Below are 25,393 nucleotides of genomic sequence, written 5' to 3'. Positions count from 1 at the left end.
ACTTTGAATTTCTGCCATAAAAGAAATTGGACATTTGTCTCGTGCTTGTTAACTAATTCTATTTCTCCCTAATTTTTTCCTTCCAATATATGCCTTTGCCCCTCAATATTGATCTTTAATTAATTGAATACTCTTTTAGTTTATGTGACTCATTGATACAAAGTACACATTTTACTATACAAACACAAGCTACATGCATGTTTCTCTTGGTATTTACCATTTAAGATGTATTGTTTTGGTTGTGAGGGCTTATTAGGTTGTATAATCCCTTGGTATTTGTGGTTTCTTTTGGCTTAACGGTTATCCAGAGAAAAACATGTCATTAGTCTACAAGTTGATTTGTATGTGCGTATTAATTCCTTAATCTCCCTGGTCTTCATTTCAGTATTAAAAATACATTTAAAATAATGGGGTAAAATAATCATTTTTATGATGATGGGAGTAATTCAGTACACAGAGAAAAATGAGTCATGTAGAAGACAAAGCATGCAATTTCAGCAGCAAAACCTCATCTAGGAGAAATTGAATAGGGTCTCGTTCACAAGTGCACACATTAGCCTTAGATCACAGCAGAGATATTTCAGTCAAAAGTGCAAGAATAGAGCAAAGGGTAAGATTACCAGAGAAGACAGACTGGTGAAAGAGGTAGAGGGAGATGTGGACCTCAACAACCAGTTCAGGAAAGAAGAGGTTCTTGGATCTTGAGGACGGAGAAGGACATCATGTGAAATAAGGATCTTGGACCATAGAAGGAAAAGATGTTTGGCGAGATGTAGATACCTCTGTCTAAGCCATCGTTGGAGTTGTGTGGACATCCTTTCAGTTCAGACCAGGAAGCATATGTAATATAAATTTCCAGGCATATGGAGATACTGGAGTCCAGTCACAGAGCAAATAGGCACTGGGGTTTCCTCTCCTTAAATCTTTGCCAGATGGGCATGACAAAGATAAAGAGAAGCCAATTAGGTGAGAGTATATGTACAACAGAGGTTACAGTCATGATATATAGACTCAACTAGGTGAGGTGGAAGTGGTTGCAAAGGGGATCCTATAGAAAAAAAAAATGTCATTTTCCCCTGAATACAACAAACAAGGAAATGGAAGACAGTTTATGTTCCAATAGTCAGATATCTATCAACAAGCAAGATGCTTCAAGATGAGATTTTTGACGGCAATGCTTTTGTTGGTCAGGACGTGATCTAGGGTGAGATTGTAGATAAGGGATGGCTGAGATAGAAAGACAATGCCAGAGGAGAAGTTGTTCCAGGCTGAGAAGCAGAGCACCAAATAATCCATCTACATGGTACACTCTCTCTCTCTCTCTCTCTCTCTCTCTCTCTCTCTCTCTCTCTCTCTCTCTCTCTCTCGACAGGATTGATGGTGATGTTTAAAAAGTAAGCCGTAAGCAACAGAATTTAAATCAATCTTAAATATCAATAGTAATTTTTGGTACATTTGTATCATTTAAATTTTTGACTACTAGGATTCTGAAAGTACCTACTTCTCTCTATATATAACACATGAACACTGGACACCATCCATATGTTTACTCTTTATCAAACTACTGGTGAAAATAAATACTTCAGCGTTGTAATAATTAATGCAGTTGAGTAAGCATTTTATCCTGTACAGTCATTTGTTATTCTTTTTTTCTACTCATAACCTTTGTCTATTTTTCTGTAAGAGCAGTAATCTTTTGTTACCTATTTTGACAGAAATGTTGCTGGAACAAAGAGAAAAAATCTCCTGCAAGTATTTCCTAATTTTGTGGGGTTTTATTGTTTGTTTGAGGCCATAGTGGGTGTTGGACTCAGAGCCTCAAACTTGCTAGGCAAGTGTCTACTACTTGGCCAAGGCTTCCAGTCCTTTAGAATTTTGATAGAGTCTCAGGTTTTTGTCTGGGCTGATCACATATACCTTCTCTGAAACTGGGATTGCAGGTATGAATGCCCAGCTATCCAATTACTTTTTGTGGATATGTTAATGACATAATAATACACTTTCCATTCTTGAAAATAAGCATTGCAGATAATCTATTTCTTAATTGACTATAGATAGAAAATCAGTTGAGGTGTTTTTTTATTAGATGAGTAGAGGTTTATTTTTTCATCTAAAGATGAGAACGTGTCTCTATGTTAAATATATTATGAAAATTCCATTGTTGAAGCTAGCACAAGGAAAAGAGATATATATTATATTCAACTAAAATTTTATTTCAATAACATTAGAATCTTACATTCTCAGCAGTAACCTCACACTCCTATATATGTACATATATAAATATAAATATAAGAAGTGAAGTGCTCCAGATAAATTTGGATTGTCTGGTAGAGAATAATGATTCAATGAAATCCTGGGAGACAGACCACTTGATTGACTCTTATCCTAAGAACTTAGAAATGAAATGCTTTTAGACACTAGTTTCAAAGCCATTACCTTTCTCTGCATCTAAGAACTTCTATAGTACAATGATTTTGCTAGTTTGATGTATAACAGCAAGAATAATAGCTCCTTTATTATATAATACATTACAATTTTATGTTTACTTAGTTGCTAGCACATAGCTGATGGCAGTGTTTCATTTCATATAATTTCAATATGTGTTGATGCTATTGTTATCTGTTTAGGGAATATGCCTGTGAAGGTCTCACAGCTTGAAAAACTCCAACAAATGAACACAAAGGAGACAATTAAACTATAGGGAGAAGAGGATAAATCCCCAGTTCCCCTATGTGTTGTGATTCTACTCATCTTCACATTGTCCTGAATAAATCAGTTACTCACCAAGAATACATGAGGAGATGATTAATTGGACATTATAGTATTCATAGTTTCTTTAGTCAAACTTTTTGTGCTATGAATGATAAATCACAACTCAATTGTGTAAACATATTTGAACCTCTATTTACTGACATTGATAAAATCTGTAGGAAAGAGATGATACTGATTTGTCTTGAAGATAATGTCTACTTAGAGAAAGGATTGCTAGGAAAATACAAGGAGTCATTAGCATGGTCTCTTATTGGGTAAGAGATCAGTCAGTACAGAAATGACATCAACTGGTGATAACTTCTTGGATTGTGAAAATTTGAAACTATACTTCAATAGGATAACTATGGCTGAGTATAGATGAACTGGGGATTCGTTCAAGATGAGGAGAAAAATAGCCAACAGGAATAGACACAGACATGAATATTGAGATGAGTAAGATGCCCAAGCTAGGACAGCTTAATATAACATCTCTACTACCTGAATTAAGAATTAAGGTCCACAATGAGGATCAGATTTGAGAAACTAACTCAGAAACAGAATTATCTGGCATTGCTTTCTTTTTCTTTGCCCTCTTCTGGGGGCGCGCAAGCGCATGCGCGCACGCGCATACACACACACACACACACACACACTCACACACACACTCTCTGTCTCTGTCTCTCTCTGTCTGTCTCTCTGTCTCTGTCTCTCTGTCTCTGTCTCTGTCTCTGTCTCTGTCTCTGTCTCTGTCTCTGTCTCTGTCTCTGTCTCTCTCTCTCTCTCTCTCTCTCTCTCTCTCTCTCTCTCTCTCTCTCTCTCTCTCTCTCTCTCTCTCTCTCTCTCTCTCCATTTTATTTTTCCAGAGGTGGTCCTCACATATCAAGTTGTACAGTATTAGGAAGGATTAAGAAATGAGAGCTCTGGTTTTGAATAAACAACTCCTTGGCAGCTGAGAACTTGGTACACTACACAGCTCCACCTAGCATGCAGTTGAAGATGGGGAGAATTAGGTAGTCAAAAGAAAAGTGTAGGAAAGGCATCAGGATTAGTACAGGCCCATCCTTTTAGGTTCTCGTAACCCATCTGGTGGACCATCTATTGACGCTTTATAAAGCCAGGTTATTGTGAACATTCCTCCACACACTGGCCATGATTATTGATGAGTTTTATGCTTCAGTGGTCATGAAAATATTCACACCTTTCTGTGTCTACTGGGAGTATTTTCAGTGTAAAATGGAGTCAGGCTAGAGTAGGGAATGTCTACCCAGATATTACTTTTAAACATGAGCTGAAATCTATTATACTTAAAATGAGCCTGTGGAGAAAGGAAACTTATTAAGCAAAGAAATGATCCATAATGTAAGAAAAATAGCCACTGCTGCCAATGGTAAGTTAAAAATGACCCAATAGATAGTAATTATTTAATTACTTTTTAATTGTTCAGTTATTGTTTTACTGGAAATAATTACTTGATTACTTCCAGGCCAAAAATAACCTAACTGAACCATTTTTTTTCACTTTACCATCATGATTTATCAATTAGTTCCACTCCCCTTATAAGGAATAGAGAGATGGGGGCAAATTCAGAAAACGAAAAGGGATAAAAAGGCTTAGTTGAAGTCTAACAAAAAGATAAATTCTTACTGCTTGTTTTTGTATGTTATAAATAATTGATGGAAATCAATTTTATTCTAAAAATGGTTCTCCACTACAGGTTATTTTTAAATAACATTATGGGAAAATGTACAGGAAATTGCAAGAAGTAAAAATCTATCAGGATTTGAGTCTTTTAATTAAAAAAACACAAAAGTAGAGAGTGATTTTGCTCTAAAAAGTTACAAACTTCTGAGAAATATATGAAACTGACTACTCCTGGGTACTTAAAATGAGCTAAGGACTATAGAAGGAAAAGTATTTTTATATTTTATTGACAGTTCTTAGGTTTTGTTTTGAAAAATGAAGTAATCATATAAACCAGGCCTTTTATCGCAGTATCTGAAATATTTAAGGTACAGCAGTGATTTGCTCCCAGGGAAGCTCTACAAAATTTCTATAGCTCAAACCCAGTGTTAAACAGACTTTCCATCAAGATGACTGGTGACATCTTCCCCTAAGACCAAAGAGAAGATAAGAAACTTAAGGAGTTGCAAAAAGGGTGGATACAACCTTAATATCCATTTGTCCATCCATCCATTCATCTATCCATCTATCTGTGATTCTATGAAAATAAATTAGTGGTCATTTATGTCCTCCAAACATTTAGCAAGAGAAGAGATGAGAGGCAAGATCGTGTAGTAATAGAACGTCTGGACCAGGATTAGAACCCTTGCCTCATGTCAGTGATCATTGTCACCATCAAGTTCACTGCTTGGTGTTCTACAATAGTGTTCTACATACTCTTTCCTCTTCCATTTTTTTTGAGTCCTAATAATGTCTTCTCCAGACAGGAAACAAAATGACGTTTTATGAATGGAAATTAGATTCAAGTCATCCAGAGTTATCCAATGACCCAGGGGAAATGTCTGTATTACAAATTCTGAACTATGCCGCCTAGTCCTGGCTCTTTCCTCACCACAACTCACTCCACTCTCAACATGACCTTGCCCCTCTACTTCAGTCACACTGGCCTCTGTGCCTCCCTGGTACTTGTCAAGCACACTCTTATTTGAGGGTCTCTTTGCTTGAGATGCATACGTAGATTGCTCTCTGGAATTATGATGCCTTGCTCTCCTGTCATCTCATTAGAGACCTTCCCTGAATACTCTATTGAAAAAGGCACTCTCAGCTTATTTCCTCTCTTAACCTGTACTATTTTCCCCCAGAACACTTACCACTACTTCACATTACATTGAATAGCTTTTATTGTCTGCCTCTTCTTACTATATTATAAGCTCCATGGTAACAGAGACACTATCTGGCTGCTTTGTTGAATTCCCAGCTTCATAGCAGATGACCAATAACTATATATTGCATAAATTAAGTATATTAATAAAGTCCAATCCACAGTGATTGCTTACTTGAAACATTTTGTGGGGGGAAGGTCTAGACCAGAATGCTAAATCGATATATCAGAAGTGTATCTATGAGGGACAGAAGGGGGGAAAAGGAGAGAGAGAGGGAGGAAGGAAGAGATAATTTTTTACTTATCTTTCTTTCCTAGTAGTTTTTAAGATGTTATTATCAGCTATGGTAAACAATGCTGCTATAAACATAGTCGTGCTGGTAGCTTTAGTATGGTCTTGTTTGTGATCATTTGGGTAAATGCCAAAAGTGGGCTTGCTGGGTCATAGGGGAGCTCTATGTGAAGTTTTTTGAGGAACAAGTTTACACTCCCAACCAACAATGCAGTAGGGTTCCCTTCTGGCCACATTCCCTCCAGCATCTGTTGTTATTAGAGTTCTTGATTATAGCCATTCTAACTGGGGTGAGGTGGAATCTCAATGTTTTTTGATTTGCATTTCTTTTGTGGCTAGAGAGGTTTAGCATTTCTTCATATGTCTATTGGCCATTCTTATTTTCTCTTCAGAGAAGTTTCTCTTGAAGTCTTTAGCCCACTTATTTATTGGGAAGATGTTTCTTTGAGGATTTGTTGTTGGGGGATTTACTTTTTTGAGTTCCAAGTATATTTTAGATATGATACCCTTGTCTGTTGTATGACTAGTGAAGATCTTCTCCCAATACTTGGGCTTTCTATTGATCTTGCTAGCTATCCAGATGCCCCTCAGTAGATGAATGGATCAAGAAAATGTGATATATGGACTGGGAAGGTGGCTCAGTGGTAGAGTGCTTGTCTTGCATGCATGAGGCCCTGGGTTCAATTCCTCAGCACCACATAAGCAGAGAGAAAAAAAAAGCTGGAAGTGGCACTGTGGCTCAAATGGTAGAGTGCTAGCCTTGAGCTGAAGAGCTGAGGGACAGTGCCCAGGCCCTGAGTTCAGGCCCCATGACCGGACCCAAGAAAGAAAATATGTGTGTGTGTGTGTGTGTGTGTGTGTGTGTGTGAGAGAGAGAGAGAGAGAGAGAGAGAGAGAGAGAGAGAGAGAGAGAGAGAGAGAGAGAGAGAGAGAGAGAGAGAGAGAGAGAGAGAGAGGAATTCTATGCCTCCATCAGAAAAATTGATATCACCTTATTTGTTAGGAAATGGAAAGACTTGGAAAAAATTATATTAAGTGAAGTAAGCCAGGCCAAAAGAAACATATGTGCCATGGTTTCCCTTATTTCAATAACTAGTATATGTCTGAGACAAGCAGAAAAAGTCAAAAGCTATGTACATATGACCAGATAAGATGATGTTAAGCAAAATGAACCCCAAGATAGGGACACAAGTGGTTTTGTTTTCTTTCTTGCTATTGTTTCTAATGTATTTATAATGTATCATGTAATTTTTTTGTTTCTTTGTATGTTTCTCCCCCACGGTATAACCTCTGTTTTCACTGTATTTGATGTCATCTTGAATACACACTTCTCTAGCCTGGGGAGGAGAAGGGAAAAAAAATGCTTAAATAGGGATACAGGTTGACCCATTGTAACAATGAGATGTACAAGACAGTGTGTTGAGAAACAAACTTTACAGTTTAGGCAGGGGGCGGGGGGAGTGTAGTTGTGGAAGTGGGAGGGAAGGGATGGTAGGGGAAAAACAAAAGAAAAGGTAACAATGCTTGATAAGAAATGTACTCATTACCTTGCTCATGTAACTGTAATCCCTCTGTACAGTATTTTTACAATTAAAAAAAGAATTAAAAAACAAGAAACCTAAAAAAAGGAAATGTGGAAGTGGCTCTGTAGCTCCAGTGGTAGAGCGCTGGCTTTGAGCTGAAGAGCTGAGGGACAGCACCCAGGCCCAGAGTTTAAGCCCTACAACCAACCAAAAAAAAAAAAAAAAAAAAGAAATGTATCATGAGCAAACTTCTATATCTTCCTTCTTTCAGTTCTCTATGATCATATCACTAAAACAGTTTTAAGACACTTTGAGAGAGAAATGTTACATATTAGAAAATTTCTCTAAAGAAATATCAAAAAGCCACAGGGTACAGAATAATTCTAGCTGAACTTGAAAGGTGAAATAAAAACCATTTAGCTGAGAAATTATATATTTTTCTCACCTTTTCAACTACCTTAATTCTTTAAGTATTAGAAAAAATAGACCATAAAAGTGGTACTCATTCCTATTTCCAATATTAATCTGTGGTTCTGGCTCCTAGTTTAAATCATGCTTTTTTCATGTTCAGAGTATTAATTTGTTCTCTACTTTGCATCAGAGTCAAAATATATGAAAGCTTCTAGATAAATGAAGAGAAAAAATTAGTACACTGTTATTCTTTAGTTGTATTGAAATTCACATGTATTCCATTATGACACATGGTGATCATTTAACTTATTTTGCATTTCCGCTTGACCTGTCATAAAGGGGCCTGTGTGTGTTTTTTTTAATGTTGTGAAAGTTCAAGTGTGCCTTGAACAATTTTCCTCTACCTCTAACATTCTTTCTTCTCCTTTACAGAAATAAGATTACCAAAGGCAGATTGGAATACAGCAGCCTTGTTGGCAAACCAATCCTTATTAATTGTTTGACTTCCTCTATTACAGAACATGAGAAGCAACGGTTATGCAAGAGCACTGATTACATGAATTTGCATTTCAAAGTGAAATGGTTTTATAATGAATATGTACGAGAACTTCCTGCCTTCAAGGAAGCAGTTCCTGAATACTCCTTGTAAGTAATGGTTTTTATCCCTCTCCCATTTGTTCTCCATTCACAGTTCTTTCTGAACTGTACAGCACTGAAAAAATCTCTTCATAGTCTTCATTTGAATGCCAAATTCTTGTCATAAAATTCATGCTTCAAAGTTTGCATGTCCTTGGAGAACCATATTTAATTGAATTGTGATGCATTTTTTTCTGGGTGCCTCACCTGGATATTCAGCTCAAAGAGAAATATGATGAAACTATTTCCTCTAAAAAGTGCTAGAGCTGGGTGCCAATGACACACCTGTAATACTAGCTACTTAGGAGGCTGAGATCTAGGATCACAGTTCCAAGCCAGCTTGGGAAGAAAAGTTCATGAAATTCTTATCTACAACTAACCAGCAAAAAAGCCAGACGTGGAGCTATGGCTCAAATAGTACGGTGATAGCAATGAGCACAAAAACTCAGGAACAGCGCCTAGGTATTAGTTCAAACCCCTAGACACTCACTCACTCTGTCTCTGTCTGTCTGTCTGTCTATCTCTCTCTCTTTCTCTCTCTCTCTCCCTCTCTCTCACACACACACATACACATGAGAGTGCAGATTTTTCAAATTGAGGTGCTCATATATTGATCCATGTAATCAGATTTTCCTTTTAATTCAAGGTTACAACTGTCCTAGAAATTCTTACTTCTGACCTGGAAATCTAACTCTTTCATTTGTTAAACCTCTCTCAGTTCAACACATTTGCAATCACACAGTTTCACATATATTGTGTTGCATTTGCTATGTATCAGAATTCTTGAAGGATGATCTCCCATTTGTCAGGCATGATGCTAAGTGCTGCCACTTGTTTTGCACAATAGTGCATAAAATAAAGACTTCCCTGAAAGGAGCGTATACTTAGGAGATGATGGATAAGTAAGCAAAGTATGATGCAGCAGGAACAAGAAACAAGTTAATTTAAGGAGCCTAAATGAAGTACTATAGATTCTCACAGTGTGGAAGACATCAATGCCCATAATACCCCACATTACCCACAATACATGGTGTAACATGTATTGTACACTGAAAAATCAGTGGCAAGAAAAAGGAAAGTAAACATTAAGATGGAAATGGAAGTTGTGAGTATAATTATAGAGTGTGGAATATGTGGGTATGAGACAGAGGAAATAGTGTTTTCTAAAATGGTCTAGGGAAGATCTTCTAAAATAAAAGCCGAAAGTACCATGGGAAATGTAGTTTGGAGCTGGATTGTTTTAAGCAGATGTTATGAAACTTGCACTGCACTGATGAGTCATTGTAGGAATTCAAAGAGACCAAGAATGAAAGTCAGGCAAGAGACTTAGACGGTAAAGAACAATGTCATGATGAGATATTAGTAGCCTCTAGTATAGCTTTCTTCACAGCCCTACAAATAGATAATGGGACAGATTAAGAGTTTATACTACAAAGGAGAGAGTGGTGGAGAAGCTAGTGAGCAAAGGATTCAAAACAAGTTAGGAAGAATAAGTCGAGAAATCTACACTGAGTATATATAATAACAGTGTATCATATTGAAAATTACCAAGAATCTATTTTACCTATCTCATTACAAAAAGGTCTAACAGAGATGATAATTAACTCAATATAATCCTTCCACACAATATACATATTTTGCAATATATTTTCACAGTTATTTATACACCATTTTTGTCAATGAAAAAGTATTATATATAAAATAATATCCATTATAATTTAAGAGGCCATACTAATAACATAGAGTGCTTTAGATGAAATGCAGCAGTGGTACTAGACACTCTGTGGAGAATGGACTATACAACTTGTGAGTGGGATGGAAGGGAAAATCTGGGAGAGAGTGAAGGAAGGGTGACACTATCCAAAAGAAATGTATTCATTACCTGAAACCCCTCTGTATATCACCTTTATAATAACAATTTTTGAAGAAAAAAATGTTTAAGGAACACAAAGGTGAAAAAATATGTGGGAAGGGAGTTTTGAAAATAGAAGTTTACAGAATTCAATAACTAAATCTGTATGAACACAAAATAAGGGAAACATTGACTATGAAATACGTGTGGGGAAGCAGCTGGTGGTCCTATCATTGATTGAGGTTAAGGAAGTAAAACAGAGGAACTATGTGCTAGAGACATCAGCTTCTGGCTCTGGTAGACTTACTATATTAACTAAAATCAGACTAATATACTCACTGAAGACCAATTAAACTGAATCACTTTAAGCAGTGTGAGAGAGCACGTAAGCAACCCAGAAATGAGAAGTAAAGAGTCCCCAGGAAAGGATGAATTGACTCAGGAGCTTTCCTCCCCTACCACTCATAACCACATTTGTTTACCATTTTACAATACAGAGCTGCAAAGCCAAACAGTGACCAATAATTTACAACTATTATTGTCCAGGATTATGAAGTCTACTTGGATTTGTGGAACCATAATCTCACAAAAATGCACTCCAGGGACCTGAGCATATGCAATTTCCTGGCCTGCCTATATGTGGAGATTTGGGCAGAAAGAAGCAAGTAGAAAGGAAGAATAAAGAATCTAAAACTGCTGAGCACTGGTGACTCATGTCTATAATCCAAGCTACTTGGAAGGCTAAGATCTGAGGCTCCTGGAGACTCTTGTCTCCAATTAACCACCAAAAACCCAGAAATGGAGCTGTGGCTCACGTGTAGAGTGCTAGCCTTGAGCCAAAAAGCTCAAGGATAGCACGTAGGCTGTTCAAGACCCCAGGACAAGCACAAAAGAAAAGAAATCTGAAACTTAAGTGGAAACTTCTACAGTATAAACTGTACAGGCAAAATACAAAGGTCAAGTCTTGTTAGAAATGAAGGGACATGGATGGTAGGCTGAGATCAGAGACCCAGCCCAGGCAAACAAATCTGAGAGACTCTTATGTCCAATTTACTAGCAAATCTGGAAAGGGAAGGTGTGGCTCATGTGGCAGAGCAGCCAGCCAAGCAAGAACATGAAATCATGAGTTCAAGCCCCAGTACTGTATAAACAGGCAAGTTCCCTCAAAATTGCTCATAAAATACCAACGGCTCCAAATACTCAGGTAGTCTTGCAGAGGAAATTTGAAAGAAGGAGAACTATGTTATCACTTATTAAACAATAGGTCTGCTAATAAATAGTGAATGAAACAAAACAGATCCAAGACAGAGTCATACTTAGGCCATTGCCCATCTATATTAAAGGTGTCAGTTCAGTATAACAGGGGAATAGATGATCTTCCTAATGGTGTTTTAGCAAGTAGGTATCTATTTGGAGAAAACACCTTAAAACTTAAGACCAGTGAGAGAACACAATTGCAGGGCAGGTTATAACTAAGAAGTCAGAAATAAGCAGAGTCCTTTACAGGAGAATGATGGGGTGTGTCAGAAATCCAATGGGCATGAGTTAAAAATGGGAGAACCTTCTGACATGACACCAGATCTACACTTAGCAGTTTAAATTGAAGTCTTAATCTGAGCACTATGGCTCATACCTGTAATCCTAACTTCTGAGGCTGAGATGTGAGAATCATGGTTCAGAGGTAGCCTCAGCAGAAAAGTCTACACAACTCTTATCTCTAATAAAATACAAAAACAAAATCTGGAAATGCAACTCTGGCTCAAGTGGTAGAGTGCTGACCTTGAACAAAAGAAGCTCAGGGGACAGTGCCCAGGCTCTGAGTTCAAGCCCCAGAATAGGCACAAAAAATTAATTGCGGTCTTTCAGAGTGGGTAAGAGGAAAAGATAAAAGACAAAATACAGAAAAGGGGAATTTATCTGATGCGGAAAAGGTAAAGATCTCTAAAGTAGAAAACTGGAAGAAGGAAATAAAAGGAGAGGATGAATCCTGAGTTACTCTCATACTTGAACAGCACCCCTGTTAATTACACTTGAATAATGCAATTTGTGGTGTGGTGTGTTATTTTTTAGGTGGTTTGAGCCTTTTGTCATGCAGTGGCTAGATGAAAATGAAGACGTGTCCATGGAATTCCTGCATGGAGCACTGGGAAGAGACAAAAAGGATGGAGTGAGTTGAAATGGCTTTAAGTATGTTTCTTGCCAGGATTCTGTCTCTTAACTACCCACAACTACTCACTGTGCCTTGTTCCATTTTGATTGACTTTCCCAATGACCAAAATAAATTTAAACAATTTCATTTTCTGATCAGACTCCTAAGGAGCTGCTCAAATTAAAAACAAAACTGCCAAGTATGTTGGCACCTACCTGTAATCACAGCTACCCAAGAGGTAGAGACTGGGGGGGAGAGGGTTGCAGTAATAAGCCAGCATAGGGGAAAAAAATACCTCAAAAAGCAAACTGGGCATGATAGTACATACTGATAAGCTCAGCCAGTCTAGAGGCAGGTGTCAAAAACAGTGAAGCCCTTTCAGAAAAATAATTATGGCTGAAGTGGTGTAGTGCTTTCCTAGCAAGCATAAGACCCTGACTTCAAACCCTAATGCCACTAAAACCAACAAGCAAACAAAACAAACAAACAAGCAAACAAAAACACACCATCTTTTTCCCCAAGTGTCTTTATTTCTTCCTGCATTAGTAATTCTACACGTTACCTAGACTTGTACAAAACTTGATTATCCTGAAACCTTTCCAAATTGGTGAGACTAGAAACACCTCCCTGTCCCTCTACAGCAACTCAAAATCCTAAGCCAAATTCAGCTCACTCAACTATGCCCCTGCTTGTTGAAGAGACAGAAAACAAGGAAAGAACCCAAAATTCACTCATGGGAAAGCCAGTTAGCAGTCATCTACCCCATACCGTTAATTCCATTCTGTTTTACAGCAAACGCATTGAACTGTTTGAAAGCTTAGTAAGCCTTTCATTGCTGGGAAATACAGGTACATGATGGGTAAAATCCTATTGCTTATGTGAAGTGGTGCCTATTCACACGCCTCCCTCAGGTCCCGCTAACTGGGGTGGTCTTGCCTTTTCTCCCCTCAGTTTCAGCAAACATCAGATCACGCCCTCTTCTCCTGCTCCGTGGTGGACGTCTTTGCTCAGCTTAATCAGAGTTTCGAGATTATAAAGAAGCTGGAATGCCCGAATCCTGAAGCATTATCTCACCTAATGAGAAGATTTGCAAAGGTAGGTTAAAGGGAATAAGGCTTTTCTGGAACTGTGGCAACCTGAAAAATGTTGTTGGTTGAGTAATGCAAGTCTTCTCTGATGCCTCCACCCTGGTTCAGTTCTGCCCTGATAGGGCATTTCATCTCCTTTCATCCTATACTTCCTATTTATGCAATAATGGATGTTTCCTCTTTTAAAACCTTCTTGTTTTTCTCATTGACAATATCAGACATTTGTAAAGAAAGAGATTTGCATAGATGACCAGATTATTTCCATGACAAATACGGTGCTTGCTAGCTGGTCATTCTGCTAGCTGGTCATTCTTGACTTGGAGCCTCATATTGAGATTGGCAACTAGTTTGCAGCAGACATCACAGTCTAGTCCAACATGTATTAGAGTTAGAATCCTTAAAATTGAGTTCTGGTAAGAAATCAGCCAATAAATGTCAGAGGCATCAGAGCAGTACAATTGATTTTTGTGAATTCTATATTCTTATGTGACAGAGTGATTTTGGTCAGCCAATTTCTCTTAAGACCCTTTGTCCCCTTAAAATGTTAAAGCAACTTGTTACTTGCTGAGATCTTTTTAAAGTAGATAGGAACAAGGCCCTGGGTTGGATCCCCAGCTCTGCAATAAAATATACCTTATCAAAAAGAAAAAAGAAAGAAATCATACTCTAATTGGAAGATGATTGGAAAGGAGCACAGCTTCAAGCCTGGTAGGATCACAGTAAACAAAGTGGGAGGATACTTGAGAAAACCTGAAGTACCAACTTCATTGTGAGAGACTGATCGATGCCTAAGGGAGAAATGGTGAAAATGGCCAAAGGCAAAGTGTAAGACTTGTCCTAAGCAAGAGCTGGCAAAATGCAAGATGAAGCAGAGAGAAGGGAGGGAGGGAGGAAGAGTGGGAGAAAGTGGGAAAGAGAAAGAGAAGGATAGAGAAAGAAGGAAGGAAGGAGAAAAGCAGAAAGGAAAGGGAGAGTGGGTTGGAGAAAGAGGATAGAGAAAGAAGGAAGGAAGGGGAGGGAGGGAGGAGTGAGTTGGAGGGAGGGAAAAGGAGAAAGAGGGAAGGAAGGATAGAAAAATAGAGACAGAAAGGAAAGAGAGGGAAGGAGGGAGAGTGGGAGGAAAGGGAAAAGAGATGGAGGGAAGGATAGGGAAGGGAGGAAGGAAGGACAAGGAAGGAGGGCTGGAGAGAGGAGGAAGGAGAAAGAGGGAGGGAAAGATAGGAAAAAAGACAGAAAGGAAAGAGAAGGAGGGAAGGAAGAGAAATAGAAAAGGAAAGGAAGGACAGGTGGACAGTATGGATATGGTGGTCAAAAGGATATCACATGCTCTTCTTAGAATTCTACCACTTGTAGTAGAACCCTAGAAGAATTGTTTTAACTCCTAGAGTTAATCTGTTTAGTGGCATACTGTTTTTGCTGTGCAGAGTATTAGAAATGTCAGTAGAATTCTCCATTAGAAGAGCAAGAGCAGGTTTCATAGTTAGATGGCCATAGAAGCACTGTGAGAGAGAAGAGGGATGCTGCACCTGATCAAGGAGCCCTGAGCTCCAGCCCACCTGAGCTCCCACCCTCTCCTGCCCCTGACCACCTCTGCAGCTGCCAAAAGCAGGCTGTTCAACAAATCACTCAGCAGATGGTGAAACATCTAAACAACACTGGATTATAGAGGATTTTGTGCCATCCCAACTTTATCCTCAGTAAATCATAATGACTGAGATCAACAAGCTTTAAAGTCAAGACTGTGCTTTCGTGTTTGCAATAGTGAAGTTATTCCTACCACTAACACTGTCACCAAGTGACCTAAGAGTCATCTGCATATGTACAAATGAACGTGAACTCCTTAGCAAAGCCCAGTGTAATTCAGCATTAAGCCTAAAGTAAACCATGAAGAGTCATATTTAGACGACAACACAATCTGAAAAAGAAATGCATTTTTCTAGATTTATTGTTCTGCTGTTGATAATCTCTTACATTTTGGTGGGGTTTTTTTTATTATCTTTAAGTGGTTTTACAAAGAGGTTTCAATTTAACATGTCAGTTTATGAGTATAATACATCTTGATTATTGTTACCCCTTCCATCTTGCTCAAAGATCTCACATTTTTCAAGGCCAAGTTTTCTTGGTACATATTATCATATTATCATATACCTCCACAAAATGTCAACTTTATGTCTTTGTGTTATCGTAATTCCAGGTTTTGTTGTGATTGTAAAGGTCTATAAAATAAGTTCATAGTCATGCCTGGGATTTACAGTTTAAACATTTAAATTGAAATTGCTGCTTGAGCTTATGCTTTGAAATCTCTTTCTCAGTTCATTTTACTTTTTTTTTTGGTGGGGGGTCCGGTCGTGGGGCCTGAACTCTGGGCCTGGGCGCTGTCCCTCAGCTCTTCAGCTCAAGGCTAGCGCTCTACCATTTGAGCTACAGCACCACTTCCAGCTTTTTTCTGTTTGCTTATGTGGTGCTGAGGAATCAAACCCAGGGCCTCATGCATGCCAAGGCAAGCACTCTACCACTGAGCCACTTTCCCAGCCCCTCTCAGTTCATTTTAAGCTGCTCAATAAAATTCGACATACTAAAAAAAAAGGAAGGAAAAACTTTTTGTTTTTGCTTCTGTGTGAAAGGGGATGACATATTGTTGTTTTACCTTTCTATGAAAATTACATCCAAGCTTTGACTTACAGTACTTCAAGTTATGTGTAAAAGTGGAAGGAAGATAGCTGGGCGCTGGTGGCTCACGCCTGTAATCCTAGCTACTCAGGAGGCTGAGATCTGAGGATCGCGGTTCAAAGCCAGCCCAGGCAGGAGAGACCGTGAGACTCCTATCTCCAATAAACCACCAGAAAACCGGAAGTGGCACTGTAGCTCAAGTGGTAGAGCGCTCGCCTTGAGCTGAAGAGCTGAGGGACGTGCCCAAGCCCAGAGTTCAAGCCCCACGACCGACAAAAAAAAAAAAAAAAAAAAAAAAAGTGGAAGGAAGAAAACTCTGATATATCTTTACCGAATTTCAGGAAAATTTAATGTAGTTAATTAATGGGAGCAAAAGGCATTCTTGGGCTCAGACATAGAGCTATTAGAGATATTATTATAGAGATATTATTATTAGAGATAGAAATGATATGTAGAACTTGGGTGAAAAAGACAGGAGGAGGAGTGTAAGTAAGCAATATTTTTAGCAGATAATTCATTACTAAGAAACTTAGTAGACAAGCAGTACAGTGAAGTGTGTGATATAATAAAAATTGCAGTTCTATGGCTTTACTAGGTGATTTTTAATAATGCACACTCTGATTCCTTATCATTGAAAACTCATTTGCTAACTGATGTAGTCTGGAAGTTTTGGGTACAACCTGTAAATAACTATAAACAGTGGAGAAAAGTAAGAAAATGACTACCCCAAATGTATGAAGGGCATAAGTACAAACTAGAACCCAAGGGAGAAGATGCAAAGAAAATGTATCTACTTAGAACGATGGGAGGAACATCAAAGAGTGGGTAATAAGTATCCAGCATAAAAGAAACTGTGGGAGACCAGTGACTCACACATGTAATTCTAGCTATTTAGGAGGCTGAGATCCTAGGATCACAGTTTGAAGCCAGCCCAGAATGGAGTCCAGGAGACTCTTATTTCCAATTCACCAACAAATAGCTGAAAGTAGAGATGTGGCTCAAGTGGTAGAGCACTAGCCTTGAGTGAAATAGCAATGGACCAACACCAGGCCCTAAATTCAATCCCCAGTACTGGCAACAAACAATCAAATAAATTAGTAAGAAAAAGTTGCCACCACATAGCCAATATATCCTCTGAGTATGAAGCAAATTGTACTTTAAAAAAAGAATGGATCCATTCTATATCAATGTTCTATCTTTGAGAACTATGGTATTCAGAACTATGACTAATTATTGCCTATATACAATACAAGAATCTTGGTCTGTCAAGGATATGGGTTTAGTTACTGTGCATGGTTCCTTCAGGGCCAAAAATTATGTAAGTTTTAACACTAGTTTGCATAGTGTAGGTACAAATCTGTGCACTCATCTGAATACATTTTCCATTTTTTTCTTTTTTAGACTATCAATAAAGTGCTAGTCCAATATGCAGCAATTATATCCACTGATTTCAGTTCCTACTGTGACAAGGAAAATGTGGTAAGTAAAATCTTCTACTTTGAAATATCTCTCGGTTGTTATTCACATTTTCCAACTTCAGGTTGGAGATTACTTCTTTCTTGTTCATAGAAGATGGTAAGAGATAGGGATCTCAGGAAATTGAAGGATACAAGAACATAACTTGTAGTCTTGAACCACTGGTGTTAGTAACAGATTCACAAAAAGATTAAACCTTATCCCAAGGCTTGTCAACATGAATTTTCCTTTTTGATAAGGAACAAATCAAGAATAAATAAAATCCACATATTCATAAATAATTGATTTGGGATCATACCAAGGAATCTGTCTGTAGTAGCTCTTCCCCCCCTCCCCCACACCATGGGAAATGATCACAATAAGAAGTCTTTGTAGTTGGGTTTTATTTATAAATCTTGTACTTCATATGGACTTATAAACATAGGCTCAAGGTGAGGTCTCATGGTTCCCATTTGTAATTCTAGTACTCAGGAAATAAATGCAGGAAGAGCTTGAGTTCGAGGTCAGCCTAAGTAACATAGGGAGACTTATTATAGTCTCAAAACCTAAAGGGTAGTGATGTAGCTCAGTAGTGAAGCAGTGCATGTGCAAAGCCCTGCGTTTGATCACACTCCCAACAACATAGAGAAGGAAAATGAGAAGGATAAGCCTGAAGACTTACATCAAATAATCACAGCAGAGCCAAGTTAACATAACCACATGGGTAGTAAGGGACAAATCCCTTCACCCATGAAGTCTTCTTGCTTCTTATAAGGCCAACGTCTTATTTTTACCTTAGATTCCTTTCCAGTAGGATTGATAAATTCAAGCGGCTAAAAATATGCCAAATTGTCCTTTTTTCTAGTGGAAATGAAATTCCTACTGGCTCAATTTGTAGACTTTGGGACAGATGTTCATTTCCTCTGAAAGTATGAAAATTTTCCATACTGTCTATACAAAGGAATAACCCTAGATCAAGAAGTCCCACTCAGAGCAGAACAGTTCCTGGATATTCCAATTCAGCCTGCAGAATCAGAATCTGTGGGAGATAATTCTCTGTTGTCTCCATTAAAAGTGAAAATATTTTAAGTGGCTGGCAATCAAGGGAACCAAACTGAGGTTTAAAATCTGTTTGTAAATCACAGCTAGGATGTGGTCACTTTAAGAGTCAAGTACAAAGTTTTGCAAAGGTCAGTCATGTGTTTAAGAATATAATAAAATCTTTCCACTAAGGACAGCCACCTTTCTGACGTCCTGTGAGTCCTTGATTCATTACTGGCTCTCTTCCCAGCAATCTGGAAGATAGATCCATTTTCTTTTCTTTGTCTGCTGTCTCTTCTTTCATCTGCTTGCTCTTTGGAATCAATGTGTAGCAACCATTAAATGATTCTGTCAAGATTCCAAATTCTATTTTCCAATGTGAAATTAATTTCTACTGTTACTAAAGTCATATCTACTGTGGCCACCAAATTTTGCATTTTTGCCATTGTTACATCACTACTTCTTTGGAAATAAGTCATGGAGTGTGTGTGTGTGTGTGTGTGTGTCTGTCTGTCTGTCTGTCTGTCTGTCTGTCTGTCTGTCTGTGTGTCTGTCTGTCTGTGTGTCTGTCTGTCTGTGTGTGTGTCTGTCTGTCTGTGTGTGTATCTGTCTGTCTGTGTGTGTGTCTGTCTGTGTGTGTGTCTGTCTGTCTGTCTGTCTGTCTGTGTGTGTGTGTCTGTCTGTCTGTCTGTCTGTCTGTCTGTCTGTCTGTCTGTCTGTCTGTCTGTCTGTCTGTCTCCTAGGGCTTGAACTCAAGTCCTGACTCTGATACTGAGTTTTTCTGCTCAAGGCTTTACCATTTGATCCACAGCTCCACTTCTGACTTTGTTTTTTTTGGGGGGGTGGGGTTGTATTTTGTTTTTTTAGTGGTTACTTAAGATATAAGAGTCTAATAGACTTACTGCCTAGATTGACTAAGAACTCTAATCCTCAGATCTCAGCACCTGATTAGTTAGGAGTATAGGCTTGAGCCCTGACACCCAAAATTTTTTTTTTGTCAGTCATGGGGCTTGAACTCTGGGCCTGGGCACTGTCCCTCAGCTCTTCAGCTCAAGGCTAGCGCTCTACCACTTGAACCGCAGTGCCACTTCCAGTTTTCTGATGATTAATTGGAGAAAAGAGTCTCAAGGACTTTCCTTGCCCAGGCTGGCTTTGAACCGCAAGATCTCAGCCTACTGAGTAGCTAGGATTACAGGTGTGAGCCACTGGTGCCCAGCCATTTTTTTAATATTTATTTTTGTTAAGTAGTTGTACAAAGGGATTTCAATTCTAGGAGGCAGCTTATGAGTACAATGTATCTTGGCCAACATTACCCCTTCCGTCATTCTCCTCCATATTTCTCCATCCCATTCCTACCTTCAAGTTACATAGATCAATTTTTATGTAATATCGTTGAATATAATGAGGGTATTTGATCATCCTTCTTTCCTCCATTTATGTGCTCCCCTCCTCTCATTGCCCTCTCAGCCCCACAGAAGAAATGTTTATAAGCGCGGTAGTGTGAATAAGGAAAATCGGGCAAAGACAGGACAGCATGTACAATGTCTAGCTGGGAACACAGAGATCAACAATCAAATATGGGGTACATATAAGACAAATGCTAAGTGAGTTACAGAACAGTGAAACAATCTAGGGAAGAAAGCTCTAAATTGATTAATGTGTTGCAAATAATCAAAGAGTAAGAGGCCAGATAATGAAGGATGTAACTACTAGCCTAAAGATTTTATTGACAACTAGAGACTATATTAAAGGTGTTTTTATTTATTTATTTATTTTTGTTTAGTTGTACAAGGGGGTTTCCTTTCAATACGTCATTTTCTTTTAGTATTTCTTGCAGTTAAAATTTTCTGGTGGTTGGGCTGGGGAGGTGGCTCAGTGGTAGAGCGCTTGCCTTGCATGCATGAGGCCCTGAGTTTGATTCCTCAGCACCACATAAGCAAAAAGAAAAAAGCCAGAAGTGGCACTGTGGCTCAAGTGGTAGAGCTCTAGCTTTGAGCTGAAGAGCTGAGGGACAGCACCCAGGCCCAGAGTTCAGGCCCCACGACTGGACCCAAAAAACAAAAACAAAAAATTTCTGGTGGCAGTTTTGAGTTTAACATCATGCAATTACAGAAGAATTTAAACTCCTCAGTTTTCTCAAATACAACATTTTCAAGTTCAGCATTTTTTAATTTGTAAGTATTTTACATCATAATATTAAGGATGAAAGCAACTTTGGTAGCAAATCTCTCATGGTGAGCAGGTTATTAAATATAATTTACCAACAAAGTCATAAGTCATTTTTTCCTTTTCCACTCTAGGCTGTTAAAAACCATAACTTAAAATGGCAGAATTATTATGCTTGCCATATGTAATAAGAGACCACCAAGAATGACATATGTATGACTCATTCAGTAATTGAATATATAAAGGATATTTACCATACTGTCATTTTTTTTTAACTTAAAGCCCTGTATCTTGATGAACAATATTCAGCAATTGCGGGTCCAGCTGGAAAAAATGTTTGAATCAATGGGAGGGAAAGAGGTGAGTAGATCTTCACTGCTGTATATGCCAAATGTGACTTACAGACCATTAGCAATATATTGCTCATCAATAGGAAATGTCTTAACCAAGTTCTTAAGTGGTTTATCAATGACCAGGAAGTTGATCATAACCTAATATCCCATTAATAATTAAGATGATAATTACAACAGAATACATTGGGAAATGGAAAATTGAATGGGAAGAAGAAGTACTCAGTAGATCTGTATACACAATTTCATGTGTTTATATGTATGTATATATGAAAATGCTAATGATCTGTATAGTACCACAGGAGAGTCGATTTTTATTGTATCATACAATGTCCATTCATTTGTGGTGTTCTGGCAGTAGTGGTTTTGGATCTATCAGTGGTTTATTTTTGTACTTGGGCAAAGTTGCATCAAATGTGTTGTGTTGTGTTGTGCGTGTAATGGTCCTGTCTCTGTCCAACGTCTTTGGCTTGCCAATAATGAACAGAAGAAGGAAGGAGAAAGATTCTCTTATGAGGTTTGTGATCATAATATGCATCTTCCCCTTTCCCTGGCTGTGTGCCCCTCCCTACCTTAAAGGCCATTGCATTTCCTACCAGTTCTCAACTGTTTTGTTTGGATGGGGCAAAGAGGGAAACCTTAGCTGTGCACACCCCCTGCTTCCCGCCTGCCAGTGTCTTCTCTTCTTTTTCCATGAACCAATGTAAGCATTTGAAAGATGGGGGATGATTGGAAAGAGCATCAGGAAGCTAGGGTTCTCCCACTCCATCTCCCACCAATGGAATCCCAAGGGTACTGTGTCATGAATATATAGACACTTCTCTTTAAGATTCCTTCATGGGGGGGGGGTGTAGCTGAGGAGGTGGGAGGGAAGGGATGGTAGGGGAAAAGCAAAGGAGGAGGCAACAATGCTGGATAAGAAATGTACTCATTACCTTGCTCATGTAACTGTAACCCCTCTGTACAGTATTTTCACAACAAAAAAACTTAATTTAAAAAGATTCTTTCATGTTATCCTTACTGTAACAAGATATAGGAACGCATGGAAAGCCAAATTGGAATTCAAAGCAAATATTCCTCCTATTTCTAAATTTATGAGGCTACAAATGCCTCTTTTTAAAGATTGGGCTTGGGCACAAGCCATCAGGAATCATCACTGGAGATGCCCTTCTTAATTTCAGTGATGCTTTATATTCAGACCTAGAGGTCCAATTCATGTATTGAAAAGTATTGAAGAAAGCACTGGTTTCTTCTGGGAAATCTGATCTGTGAAATTCGGTAGATTTAAACACCAATTTTTTTAAATGAAATAATCTTTAAAATGTCGTATTTCCAGAAATTTTTCCTCCTGCTACTACTATTTCATCACTTATCTAAATGTAGGGTCTAACATGGGCAATGTGCTGGCAAACTGAGTATTTATGAATCAGATAAATCAAAGAAGACAGACCAAACAGATGAATCAAGGCTAAACTTACAGGAAAGTGTATGGATCAGGCCATCTTCCACCCTGACACATTATAAGGGACCCTGTTCATCTGTTAAAAATTGATTCTTATTCCAGATACCATTACCAGTTTAAAATGTACAGTTTTCGCATTATAAACTTAGTTTCAAGTCAATGACTAGTTCAGAGACCCTTCTCTTTTACTGGGCAAACTAATGAAGACGGAAATTCTAGGCATGGGAGCTTTCTCTCTTTGTAACTCATGCAATGTTTATTTGTTAAACTCCTCCCAAAAAATACACAGGATCAATCCACTTAAGTAAATGAGTGAAATCAACTTTAAGCCTTAGCTTCCATAGACAGATAGATAGATAGATAGATAGATAGATAGATAGATAGATAGATAGATAGATAGATAGATAGATAGATAGATAGATAGATAGAATCTATTGGGTTGCTATCATTGACTCTAGTTTCCTACCTGTAGGCATTTTTCCTCTTTATATTTTTGGATGTTTCCTAAATTTCTTTTCTCCATTTCCCTTCCTTTAATCTCTTACCTGTTATTGCTAAGAAAAAGAAGGCCCAAGGCCGGGCGCTGGTGGCTCACGCCTGTAATCCTAGCTACTCAGGAGGCTGAGATCTGAGGATCGCGGTTCAAAGCCAGCCCGGACAGGAGAGACCGTGAGACTCCTATCTCCAATAAACCACCAGAAAACCGGAAGTGGCGCTGTAGCTCAAGTGGTAGAGCGCTCGCCTTGAGCTGAAGAGCTGAGGGACAGCGCCCAGGCCCAGAGTTCAAGCCCCACGGCCGACAAAAAAAAAAAAAAAAAAGAAAAGAAAAGAAAAAGAAGGCCCAATTAGAATCAACACAGGTATTTGTGAAGAAACATTGGGGAGAATGCAGGACCTATACCCTTAGTATAAACAACCTTCCAGTTCCCCATCTCCCCCCCAAAATAGCTAATTAATATAAAATGATGTTAGAGTTATTGGTTGCATCACTTAGCCTGCTCCAGGCCTCAGAATCTCAAATTACTAGGTGTCTGCATATGTCAGTCTGAAAATGGATTCCTTAACTTACGGTTTGTTCTGAAGATGTAAAAGAATTTTATTGAAAATGACAGGATTCAACTTTCAATATGGATCATATCTACAGCACCTGGCATAGACAGACCCAATGGCCCATGAAAGTTATACAATATGAGCAAATGCGAATTTCAAGTTTATTCCTCCTATCAGTGGAATGGCTTATTAAGTCTTTGACTGATATTATTAAGGGAAACTTGCCAACCCAGACTTTATTCTTCCTCTCTTAGGAGTTTATTGCTTTTTGCCCTCTATCACTCTGTACACTTCTTGCTGCAACCAAAAATAAAATATAGTTAGCAAATGATTGTTCTGCTTTTGCTCAAAATAATTGTAAATGCTGTATGTTTCTTGGTTGGCTTCTGGTAGCATCGTTGCTTGCCTCTAGTTCTGTCTGCAAAGTGCTTGCGGCTGGTGGACAAAGCTGCATGATACTGCCCTTCTCCACTGCTTTAACCTGTTGTGGTTAAAGCAGAGTCTGTGATGGAAGCATGTCTGACCTTATGAATATCCTAGGATTATGTTATTGGCAATGACTTTGAGAGTAGTCACTTGAGTATCTAACATTAACAGTGGGATGCACCATGTCCTATAGGCCATATTGACCCAGTTCATTTTTTTAAAAAATCAAAAGAGCAAAGAAAACTATCAAATTGTTCACCATATAAAGTGAGTTTCCAACCTATTGTATACCAATTAAGAGGACACTGCAGCATTGTAACTCTGGTTCCTCTAGAAAACACACCAAGAAAATAATTTTTGAAAACTATGAAGAGTCACCTTTAAAAACAAACAAATGAGGTCCAAGATAGGTGCCAGTGGCTAGCACCTGTAATCCTAGCTATTCATGAGGCTGAGATCTAAGGATCATTTTTTTTCAATCATGGGGCCTGAATTCTGGGCCTAAGCGCTGTCCCTCAGCTCTTCAGCTCAAGGCTAGTGCTCTACCACTTGAGCTACAGCGCCACTTCCAGCTTTTTCTGCTTATGTGGTACTGAGGAATTGAACCTAGGTCCTCATGCATGCAAGGCAAGCACTCTACCACTGAGCCACCTTCCCAGTCCCAGGATCATGTTTTAAAACCAACTCCAGGCATAAGAGGGTCCATGAGACTCTTACCTCCAATTAACCAACAAAAAGCCACAAATGGAGCTGTTACTCAAGTGGCAGAGCACCAGCCTTGAGCAAAAAAACTAAGGAACAATGTCCAAGCCTTGATTTCAAGCCCCAGTACCATCACACACACACACACACACACACACACACACACACACACACACACACACACACACACACACACACACACACACACACACACACACACACACACACACACACACACACACACACACACACACACACACACACACACACACACACACACACACACACACACACACACACACACACACACACACACACACGGCTGTGGATGTGTGTGGATGTATGTGTGTATATATACATATATATATATGTATATATACACACATACATCCACACACATCCACAACCTAATTGTTGTGTGGCTATTTTATCCTGCAATAATAGAATAAACCCAGTCTTCTAGCTTTCTATCATGAAAAGAAAGCTCAAAAGGGAGATGTCCATTGGCTGAATTCAGTGAATGTAAC

The 25,393-nt window shown here is 38.6% G+C and overlaps 1 protein-coding gene across 1 annotated transcript in view; it reads left to right on the top strand.

The window, feature by feature from the left end:
* Nucleotides 1-25,393, top strand: part of Unc13c (unc-13 homolog C) — a 281,403-nt gene that overhangs the window by 192,370 nt on the left and 63,640 nt on the right. Inside the window, exons 19-23 of the mRNA XM_069995373.1 lie at nt 8,338-8,464; nt 12,378-12,474; nt 13,408-13,551; nt 17,616-17,693; nt 21,159-21,236. Coding sequence (XP_069851474.1) covers nt 8,338-8,464; nt 12,378-12,474; nt 13,408-13,551; nt 17,616-17,693; nt 21,159-21,236 — 524 coding nt within the window. The remainder of the gene's footprint in view (nt 1-8,337; nt 8,465-12,377; nt 12,475-13,407; nt 13,552-17,615; nt 17,694-21,158; nt 21,237-25,393) is intronic.

This window comes from Dipodomys merriami, unplaced genomic scaffold, assembly GCF_024711535.1.
Source record: "Dipodomys merriami isolate MVZ:Mamm:240054 unplaced genomic scaffold, mDipMer1.0.p SCAF_48, whole genome shotgun sequence".
Classification (NCBI taxonomy): Eukaryota; Metazoa; Chordata; class Mammalia; order Rodentia; family Heteromyidae; genus Dipodomys; species Dipodomys merriami.
This window is presented reverse-complemented; position numbering and strand designations above follow the sequence as displayed.